Source organism: Manis pentadactyla, chromosome 11 (genome assembly GCF_030020395.1).
Source record: "Manis pentadactyla isolate mManPen7 chromosome 11, mManPen7.hap1, whole genome shotgun sequence".
NCBI classification, from domain to species: Eukaryota; Metazoa; Chordata; class Mammalia; order Pholidota; family Manidae; genus Manis; species Manis pentadactyla.
Genome location: NC_080029.1, coordinates 101,349,724 through 101,359,636, shown reverse-complemented (window position 1 = coordinate 101,359,636; position 9,913 = coordinate 101,349,724). Strand labels below are relative to the sequence as shown.

Below are 9,913 nucleotides of genomic sequence, written 5' to 3'. Positions count from 1 at the left end.
GTCTGGAAATGGGGACACGTATTAGTTTACTAGGGTTGCCATGACAAAGTTCCACAGGCTGGATGGCTTACCAGAAATTCATCGTCACAATTCTGGTTCAAGATCCAGGTGTCGGCCAGTCTGGTTTCTCCCGAGGCCTCCCTCCTTGGCGGTTGGCCCTCCTCTTCCTGTGTTCTTACTCCGTCCTCCCCCTGTGCATGTCCAGTTCTAATCTCTTCTTCTAAGGACACCAGTCCTACTGGATTAGGTCTAATTGACCTCATTTTAACTTAGTTACCTCAAAATACAGTCAGATTCTGAGTTACTGGGAGTTAGGACTTCAACACAAGAATTCTGAGGAGACACAATTCAGCCTATAATGGGGAAAAGAGTAACTTTGCAATAGAGACACTTGAGAAATACTACCTGAAGCAGATGATTTAATATCGGTATCAATAGTGATACTGTGTTGGTAGTATGACCCTTAACATGATGTGATGAAAACTGTGATTTACCTCACAAAAACCTATAACTCCAGTCTGATCAAGACATATCCCAGCTGAGGTACATTCCACAAAATACTTAACCTGTATACTCAAAATTGTCATCAAAAACAAGGAAAGGGAGAAACTGTCAGCCAAGAATGTCTGCATGAGACATGATGACTAAATGCAATGTGGTATCCTGGATGGAATCCTGGAACAGAAAAAGAACACTAGGTAAAAATTAGGGAAACCTGAATAAAGTATGGAATTTAGTTTATGATAATATATCAATATTGGTTCACTATTGTAACAGATGTCCCATACTAATGTAAGATGTTCATAATAAGGCATGCTGCTTGTGGGTGTCTTAATCATTTACCATAACAAAGTACCAAAGACTGGGTGGCTTATAAATTATGGGAATTTCTTTCTTACAGTTCTGGAGGCTGGGAAGTCCAAGATCAAGGTACCAGCACGTTGGGTGTCTGGTGAGAACTGGCTTCCTCATAGATGGCTGTCTTCTCACTGTATCCTTACTTGGTGGAAGGGGTGAGGGATCATTCTGGGGTCTCTTTATAAGGGCACTAATCCCACTCATGAGGGCACCATTAATCACCTCCCAAGGGCCTTACATCCTGTTACCATTTCCTTGGGGGTTAGGATTTCAACATATGAACTTGGCTGGTGGTGCAGGGTAGGGGTTGGGGCATAAACATCCAGTCCATTGCACCAGGTATATAGAAACTTTATTTTCTGTACAATTTTCCTATGAATCTTAAACTGTTCTAAAGTTTACTAAAAAACAAAAGAAGGTTCACATTGGCTGGATGGCTTTACCCAGGTTAGAACTGAGACTAGAATCTAGGTCACTTGATTCTAAGTCATTTACACTAGGAGAATCTTACACTATGACCACAAGGAAGGTAGGTATGTGTCTGTGGCTGTAGGAAGTACAGAATGAAGTACTAGTAAGTACTTAAAATTAAGTAATCCATAAAGACCAAGGCAATATAAAGTAGGTGAATGCTTTGGATTTGGGCAGAAAGGATTTCAAGATGCAGAACAACAATTGATAGGGGGAATCAGCTATCACAGAGCTAGGCATAGTGATGCAGAGGCTGGTTAAACAGCAGGTGGTCCGGACACAGGCGGAAGACTGGGAACCACGGGCTAGAGAGAGATCAGATAGATGTTTTTGGAAACAGAAGATTAGAATCTAGAATTAACAGGTACTGTTAATAAAAAATAATTGTACCCTGGGAGTTAAGTACTGTACTTTTTATCCTCATTGCCTGGGGAGCCTTAAAATGTGGCCCCGCAGCACACAGGTGAGAGGGAGCTAGGATAACCACCTGGAGTTAGGGAAGCCACGAGTGGGAAGCCACTGCTTCCTATGCCTGCCTTCCATCTTTCAAAAGGTTTTGAGGTCAGTTTTCTCTAGTCTTAACTTTGGTTTCTAGGCTTCATTGCCTAGTTCCTTCGGGCTGTTCCTTTACATATCCTTTAGTCATAAAGACCTCTGATCCATGTAACCATTTGGACCTTTCAGGAACTATTTGGGGTACTTCCCCACCCACTAAATGTCACCTATGCTGAGTGCCTAGTTCTCTGAAACATTTATTATTAGAATGTGTACATGCCAACTAAAGTACTGTAACCAGTAACAAAGTACTTTGCCTCTGCCTCAAGAATTGGGCCAATCTTGCAGAATTAGAATCACTACTATATATGACCATGTAGCAGGGACGGCCCCTACCACTGCAGCCACCCATTACAGGGAGCTTCCCCTGGCCAGGGACCATCTCTGTTTTTATCTTAAGTGCTGGCACATAATAGGCCTTCAAATAATTCTTCAGTTTTCATAAAGCAATGACCACCCTACTAAAATTGCTGGTCTTCACACACTCTTCTCTGTTTAGCTTTTCTTCATTGCACACTTGTTATGATTGAATTGTGTCCCCCCAAAAGATGTTGAAATCCTAACCCCAAGTACCTATGAAGGAGACCTTTGGAAGTAGGATCTTTGCACATGACCAAGTTAAGATGAGGTCATTAGGATGGGCTATAATCCCATATGTCTGTGTCCCTATAAAAAGGGGAAATTTGGACACAGAAACACGTGTAAAGAAAAAGACAGAGATTGGGATGATGCTGCAGAAGCCAGCAAATGCTAAAGATGGCTGGCAAACCACTAGGCCATAGGCCAGAGGCGTGGAACAGATTCTTCCCAGCATCTGGAAGGGACCAGCCCTGGGACTCTGAGCCTGCACACCATCAGTATATTACTGTTTAAACCACCTATTGTGCTACTTTCTCATGGCAGCCAGGGCAAACTAGTACACTTAACACTAACACCTTCACCTTCTGCGTTAAAATTCTCTGTGTCTCTAACTAGAATGTAACCTCCATGAGGTCAGGGGTTTTATCTGTTTTGTTCACTCCTGAGTCCTCAGCATGTAGAACAGTTTCTAGTATGTCAAAGCTCTCAGTAGTTGTTGAAAAAAGTAATACCCAGGAATGCTTTGGAGGAGAGGGATTTTTCACATTACTTTGAACATTGTTTTTATTTGAAAACACCCCACATGAAAATGTTCCCTATTATAAGCAATAACTGAGAACTTTATTAATTTAAAATAAAATTTACAATGTTGTTTGGCTACTCTTCAGGTGGAAGGAATCCTAAATCCTTGTTAAGTTATAACTATTGTAGGTTTCCATAGTTCACTAATGACAAGGTGCTTGGGACTGTGAATATCCATGGGTAAGGCAGGAGAGGCCAGCCATCACGGTTTCCTTGTTGGTTCTTCTGGCCTTTAAGTCTACTCCTTTTCCAAATGAGGTGAAGCCAAACGTAGAAGACCCTTCTCTTCTCATCCCCACTATCTGCCTCCTACTATCACCCCAAATATTTGAGTTGTTGAATGCATATGTTCAGAAATTAGAAGAGAATAATTCTACTTCCTTTTTCTCCTTGACATTAATTGGGAGAAAAAAGAAAAAGAAAAGCACTTACATCTGTAAGACCCTTTCAGTTTTTTAGCTTTTTCTCCATGTAGGGGAAGAAAAAGTTTTCCTTGACCTTCCTTGGATCCCTGGCTGGGTCTGACATGATGAACAGGAGAAAAGCATACAAATTTATATTAAGGTTTACACCATGGGAACATTTGTAAGGAAATGAAGACCCCCACACACAAATGGCAAAACTACTTGTTGTTTTATATTAGGTTGAACAAAAGAAGCACTGTGGAAAAGTGACTAAACTGTGTGGCAAGGCTAAAAGAAAAGAATTTTTTAACAAGGTCTGTACAGAATTCTCTTGGCCTCAGCTTCTCCTCCTTGGATGATTAAGAATATTACTTCTGGTACAGGGAGGACATCTTTCATACAGGAATTCATCTCCTGCTTTTAAGAAAAAGAAAGATCAGAGTGTTTTTCTTATATTTGCTGTTTTTCAAGTACCCCCAACTCAAAAGAGTCACTATGCCAAAGTAGCATATGCTGGGGTGACATGGCCTGAACTCTGTGGTCGTCACACTTGGCATTTTTCAACAGTTCTGGGAGGTAGGTATTATCTGAGGGGTGAGAAAACAGAGTGATTACCGCCTTCTACAAGGTATGAAGAAACTGCAAGGAGTAGACTTCAAGCCTTTTAAACCTCAAACCAGCTGTCTTCCTGTTGTAATGATCATGACTACATGTTTTTCTTTTTTATCTCTGGGCAATCAAAGGGTGGGACCCAAAAACACGATAGAGGTTTGTTTTTAGAATTGGAAGAAGCAGAGAAAATTCTGTAGGGCTTTGGATTCTGTAGCCGTTACCTCCAGCATCTCTTAGATTTTGGGCAGTGAGCAAGGGAAGGAGGGGCCAGAGTTCCAGGGAATGAGGACTGGCTCCAAGTCTCCGCCACGGGACTTCCTTCAAATATACATGAAAGACACACCCACCAAGGATGGCAGCTTTGTGAGATGGTCTTGATAGAAACCATTCTGGATGCCCATGGCTCACACTGAGCATCGCTTAAGAGTTCAAAGAAAAAAGAAAGATAGCACACTAAAAAGCGGTTGGGATGAAAAGATACGGAGATGAGTCAACTAGCAGTGACGACCGTGTGGCTGGGGAGGAGGTGGAGGGTGAAGACAACAGGAGAGTGGGCGGGTCAAGACCATATTCTTGCGCTTGATGTGTAAGGATATCAGTGAGTAGATTGAATGCTGCTTCTGAAATTACTTTGACCTTTTGATACATTGGTAAACTGCCGTGTAGACTTTTCCACAAAAGCTCCAGCAAGTTTCGGGTGGCATCTGCATTGGCTTCAGGTGGCAGCAAGGAGCCGATAATCACCAGGGGGTCCAGGGCGCGGAAGGGGACGGAGGCAGAAGAGTAGGCACCCCCTCAAACACACAGGCGCCTGGGCTGCTCCCTGGAGGTATCTTGTTTCAAGAAACTGTAGATGCCATGGTGTTTAGGATCACCTTGGTGATTCTTTATCTCATTCCCGGTCCTTACTGCCCAGCTCCCAGACCGCTGCTGCTAACTAGACTGCTCTGGAGTTCTAGGACATACTGTGAACTGCCGAAAAGCTTCCCCCAAATCCTTTCTTAGAAATGCTTAGAAGGACAGGAGAAGCAGCCAGGACACTCCCAGCCGTTCACCTGGACACCCTCAGGGACACCAGCTATTGCCGCCCCTGTCGGGGGCTGGGCTGTCCTGCGGGGTCCGGGGTCGCTCGGCGTGGGGACGTCCGCGCTGCGACGCGCCCCGGGGCGAGTGTGCGGCCGGCGAGGGTCCCGGCGCGGGCTTCGCGCCCGGGCGACGCGGGCTCGCGGGCTCCCGATGCTCGGCGCCGCCAGCCCGTGGGAGCAGCCGCGCTGAGCTCAGCCTCCGCCCGCTCCCACAATGCACAGGGCGGCGGCGGCAGCACCGGCCGCCGAGGGGGCTGCGGCGCGTACCGCCAGGACCCCGGGCACGCTGCACGCTCGCGCCCGCTCTCGGCGAGCCCGGCAGTGATGGCGAGGACCGCGCCCGCCGGCCGCGCCTGAGGCGCCCCGCCCCGCCCCGCCCGGCGCGGCCCTGCTCCGGCTGGCGGCTGCCCGGGTGCTTCTTAGTCGGCGCGGGCGGCCGCCCAGGCGAGGTGCGGCCTCCGCACAGGCGGGGGGCGTCGGCGCCGAGGGGCCCCGCCATGGCCGCATCCGAGCTCTACACAAAGGTAAGGCGCCCCGCGCGCCGCGCCAGGGGGAGGGTCTGCGCGCCCGGCGCCGCCGGCTGTCAGGCTCGGGAGGGGCGGGGGCCTGCGCCGCCCGCTGTCCGAGCGTTTCACAGCCCCGGCCCTGCCCGCCGCTCGTCCGCAGAGGCGCCTTCCTCTTTCTGGCGCTCAGGATCGAGGCGACGGAAGGAGGCCTGCCTCGGAGGGTCTCTCCGGCCCCTGCCACGCTGCCTGGGCTGGGAGCAGAGTGGGTTTCTGAGTGGAAAGAGGCCCGTGTGCTTTTAAAGGAGCGGGCCTGGGTCAGGATTGCCTTGCTCTCCGGCTTGGTTTACGAAAAATCCTAGCGGGTGGGGATGCTTGATCTGGTAGATGAGATGGGCCCTCCCTTGGGGACACGCGCTTAAAATAACATCTTGTGTTGGTATGCGGTGCCACTTCTACCGCCAGCCAGCCTTTCCGTAAGATTATTTGGAATCCTGCAAACGCCCGCGGGTCGATTTTCACCTTCAGCCGCCTGGTTTCAGGTTGCTGCCCTAGGGTGGTGAGCCCCTGGGGAAGATGCAGCCGCATAAATGCGAGCTGATTCACGCGCAGGGATGGTCGGTACTCATTTGTTGCAGGGAGTTTGCAGCCTGCGTGTAATCCCTTAGAGCCTTGTTAGGTTCCATGTCTTCATCATCCGTTGGGGCGAGCCTTTCCTTTCTGGGTTTAGTTTAAGGGAAGTGGCAGCCTTTTCTTTCTTATACTGACACCAGTACTCTGTGTGACCGGTGATCTCATATTTTGGAGAACTGTCCCATTGAAGACTGTTTTGAAAATGTGTCTTGGGCAATGTGTTGTATCCTTTGTGAATGTGTGTAGTTCATGGCATTTTATGCTGTAACTCCTGTGTATGTAGATGTTTTGCCAGCTATAATTAACTCTAATTCTAGTTAACAGAATCTTCTTAGCTGTTCAAGTTCACATTTGCAGCAGTATCTCCATTAAGAGTCCCAGAGTAATTGCTTTCAAGTGTGACCCAAGGAAGTCTAGGGTCCAAGTGGCAGCATGTTATAGGAGAAAGAGGACAGGACCAGTCATCAAGAGACCAGGATTCTAGCCCCACCCCTCCACTCACTCACTATGTGACCTTGGGCAAGTCACTAACCTTTCTTCGGTTTCTTCATCTGTAAATGGAGCTAATTAAACCTGTGCTGCATCTTGTACAAGGCTGTTATGAGAATCAAACTTAATAATAGATGAGAAAGCTTTTTTTAACCTGTGAATTCCTCTCTGACTATGAGGTATATGATTAATTTCTTCAATCATGAAATGAGTTTGCATGAAACATTCTCTGGGACCCCTTTCTTCCAGTCCCAGATTTACAGACTGCACAATTAAAACTTCTCTCTAAACTTGGTAATTTCCTTAGGCATTGTAGATCTTAATGTATCAGTGAATGCAATTGGAAACCGATCTGAATTTCTGTTATTAACATACATTTACATAGTGCTATGTGCCCAGTACTGTTATAAGTGCTTTACTAATATTAACCTATTTAATCTTTATAATAAACTTAGAAGGTAAGGACTAAGAAATATCAGAGTCATTTTCACAGAAAGAGATACTGATCAGTCTACAAACATTCTTTAGTTGTATAGCCCTCCAACTCTCCATTGTGTGAGTTCATCCTTGAGCTGATGAATTGTAGGCTGCTAGCTAGAGACTGATTGGATAGTAAATTGCTCTTGGATTTTGGATCTCCTTTTTTTCCCCAAGATAATTTGTGAGAAAAAAAATAAAAAAAGAACTGAAATTGTGAGGTTTTGGTTTTTGGTCTCAGCTTCATCACTATCTGATACAGAATTTGACTTCATAAAGACATACTGGTTTAGACATCAAGAGTGAAGTTGAGCTTGGATTGCCTTTCCCTAAATACACTTATGCCTAAGAATAATCTGGTCACTTGGCTATTTGTTGGCTAATTATTTTTTGTGACTGGGCCTTAGCTTAATGGTGGGCAAAGATATTTATCTAGCACCTCCTGGATGCCAGGTACTCTGCTTAAAGTTGAGAGGTTCTAACAATGAACAAGACATAGTCCTTTCCCTCAAAGGGCTTACAATCTGTTTCTTATATTCTTGACTCTGAATCTCCAAGGGCATAAGGTAACCTAAGTAACCTACTGTTACCTCAATAGCAGTGCAGATAGCTTGTATGGTATTTATTAAAAGAAGTTAGGGAACAGGTTAGGACATGAGGAAGGTTGGAATAATTCTAAAGATAAAAGCTTGGGAGGTGATTATTTTAATGAGGAAAATCATTTGAAGTAGTATCAATGGATAAACACAAGGATTTTTCCTTTGCAGAGGATTATAGGGAAGGAAGTTCTGGGGTAAATTACAAGGAAAGATGTATTAGTGACATGTCATAATTATGGTATTCAACACGGTGGTTAAATCTGAAAAGTGCACTTTAGAAAAACATCATTCAGTGCTAAAAAGGCAGATTTTGAGGTGCAATATGGATCAGCATCTATTACAGTGAAAGGTGAGAGACTATTTAGTTTACTCTTTTTAGCTAAGATGATAATCGTTTTGTCATAGTAATTTAGCAGGGCTTCCATTTTGTAAAATTTCCTAACAGTTATGAACATTTCAAGGGCAAGGGCTAGGTTGCTAGGATATAATGTTTCTGAACTATCATTTTGGCCAAAATAGATTTGTTTTTAAAATAACAGCTTTATTAAGATGTACCATACAACTCATCAATTTAAAGTGTACAGCTCCATGGTTTTTATTATATTCATAGAGTTAAATGTCTGTTCGTTTTTAGACTCTCCTAGCTTTTTCCCAAAAGGATTGAAGGTGGCTGTGCTATCTCATTGCTTCTGATTATGAAAGTATTTGCTAGTCTTGACTTGCCAGTGGATATCTGAATCATAGTACCACCCATGGATGCTTTCAGCAGCTTCAAAGGGTTTAGCATTTGTGGATCAGGGTTTATTAATTAGACCTAGATGGATCACCAATAGTAAGTAATAAGATGATATGCTAGTCCTCCTTACATGAGACACAAAGGGTAGCACCATAAATGCTGTAGAATTGTTTTGTACAAAACAATCTAAAACCCCTGCTTGAGAAGCCATGTGAACTTTTCTAGGTGAAACAGTTATGTAGGTCAGTAGATTGTGTATCTTTATCTTCTTTTCCCACCATATCCCTCATACCTACTGAAGCATATGGCGTAGATTTTTTTCTGGGACAGTACCGGTTTTATATTCTATGCCGTTGTCCTTTGAACTACCAGTGGTGGAAATTATAATATTTTGGTGTTGAAATTACATTTCTGACTGCTTCCAGCATGTTAAAGCAGAATGAAAGTTCATCTCTTATCGTGTGCCCTGATCTGGTGTTTGGCAAGTACACACATTCACTTTCCTCAAGCCCCCATCTTGCCCCTTCCATTTGTATTTCCTCCTGATGTCCTGAGGCCCTTTAACAACACTTATTCTCCTAGGCCCTTAGGTTGGAAACCTCAGCAGCCTTTTCCTTGTTTCTCATATTCTACTTCTTCTGTACCGGTTCTGATTTTACTTGACATCCAGCTGGCAGTTCTGTCTTAAGGATCTGTACACACTTCTTTCTTATTGTAGTTATTTCAGTATATGTGTGCCATTTCCACAATACTGTAGGCCCCTGATATGCTGATCAGGGGGTTTTGTTCACCTCTTACAGAGCTTAGCACAGTGTCTTACACATAGTAGGTGCTCATTCAGTATTTGTTGGATGATTGAAAAAATACTTCCACAAGAGAGAAACAGATTGAAAATAATGGTTTGGAATGATTAGTCCACTTCTGGAATGAAGCAGGGTGTAGAGAAGTGGTTAAACGAGTAAGCACACTTTCAGGCATGTTAAACAGGATGAGTAACAGAGAGGAGAGCCGGAGGCCAGGGAGACCAAGGCAACTGTCGCAGGAAACAGAATGGATAGTGATGAAGGTCTGGTAGACTGAGGTGTAGGCAGAAGATGTGGGAAACGAGAGGACACATCTGAGTCAGATCTCTGTGGTGGATTGAATATAGGATGGGAAGGAGAGGGAATACTGTGAACTAACATCAGTAGTCCAGCTTTGGAGACTGGAAGTGAATTCCCATAATATGTATTTTTGCTGACTCTCTGGAACTTGTAAGCTACTCAAAATACTTTTCAGCCTGCTTGAGCAAAGCAGAATGCTCATGATTTTCTCTTGAAATTTGTACTCT

At 44.6% G+C, this 9,913-nt stretch overlaps 1 protein-coding gene across 4 annotated transcripts in view; it reads left to right on the top strand.

Moving 5' to 3' along the window:
* Window positions 1–5,280: 5,280 nt before the first annotated feature.
* Window positions 5,281–9,913, top strand: part of MYO5A (myosin VA) — a 183,303-nt gene continuing 178,670 nt past the window's right edge. For all 4 annotated transcript variants that reach the window (XM_057488808.1, XM_036917754.2, XM_036917753.2 and 1 more), the window contains exon 1: window positions 5,281–5,670. In XM_057488808.1, coding sequence (XP_057344791.1) covers window positions 5,644–5,670 — 27 coding nt within the window. In that variant the 5' untranslated portion in view covers window positions 5,281–5,643. The remainder of the gene's footprint in view (window positions 5,671–9,913) is intronic.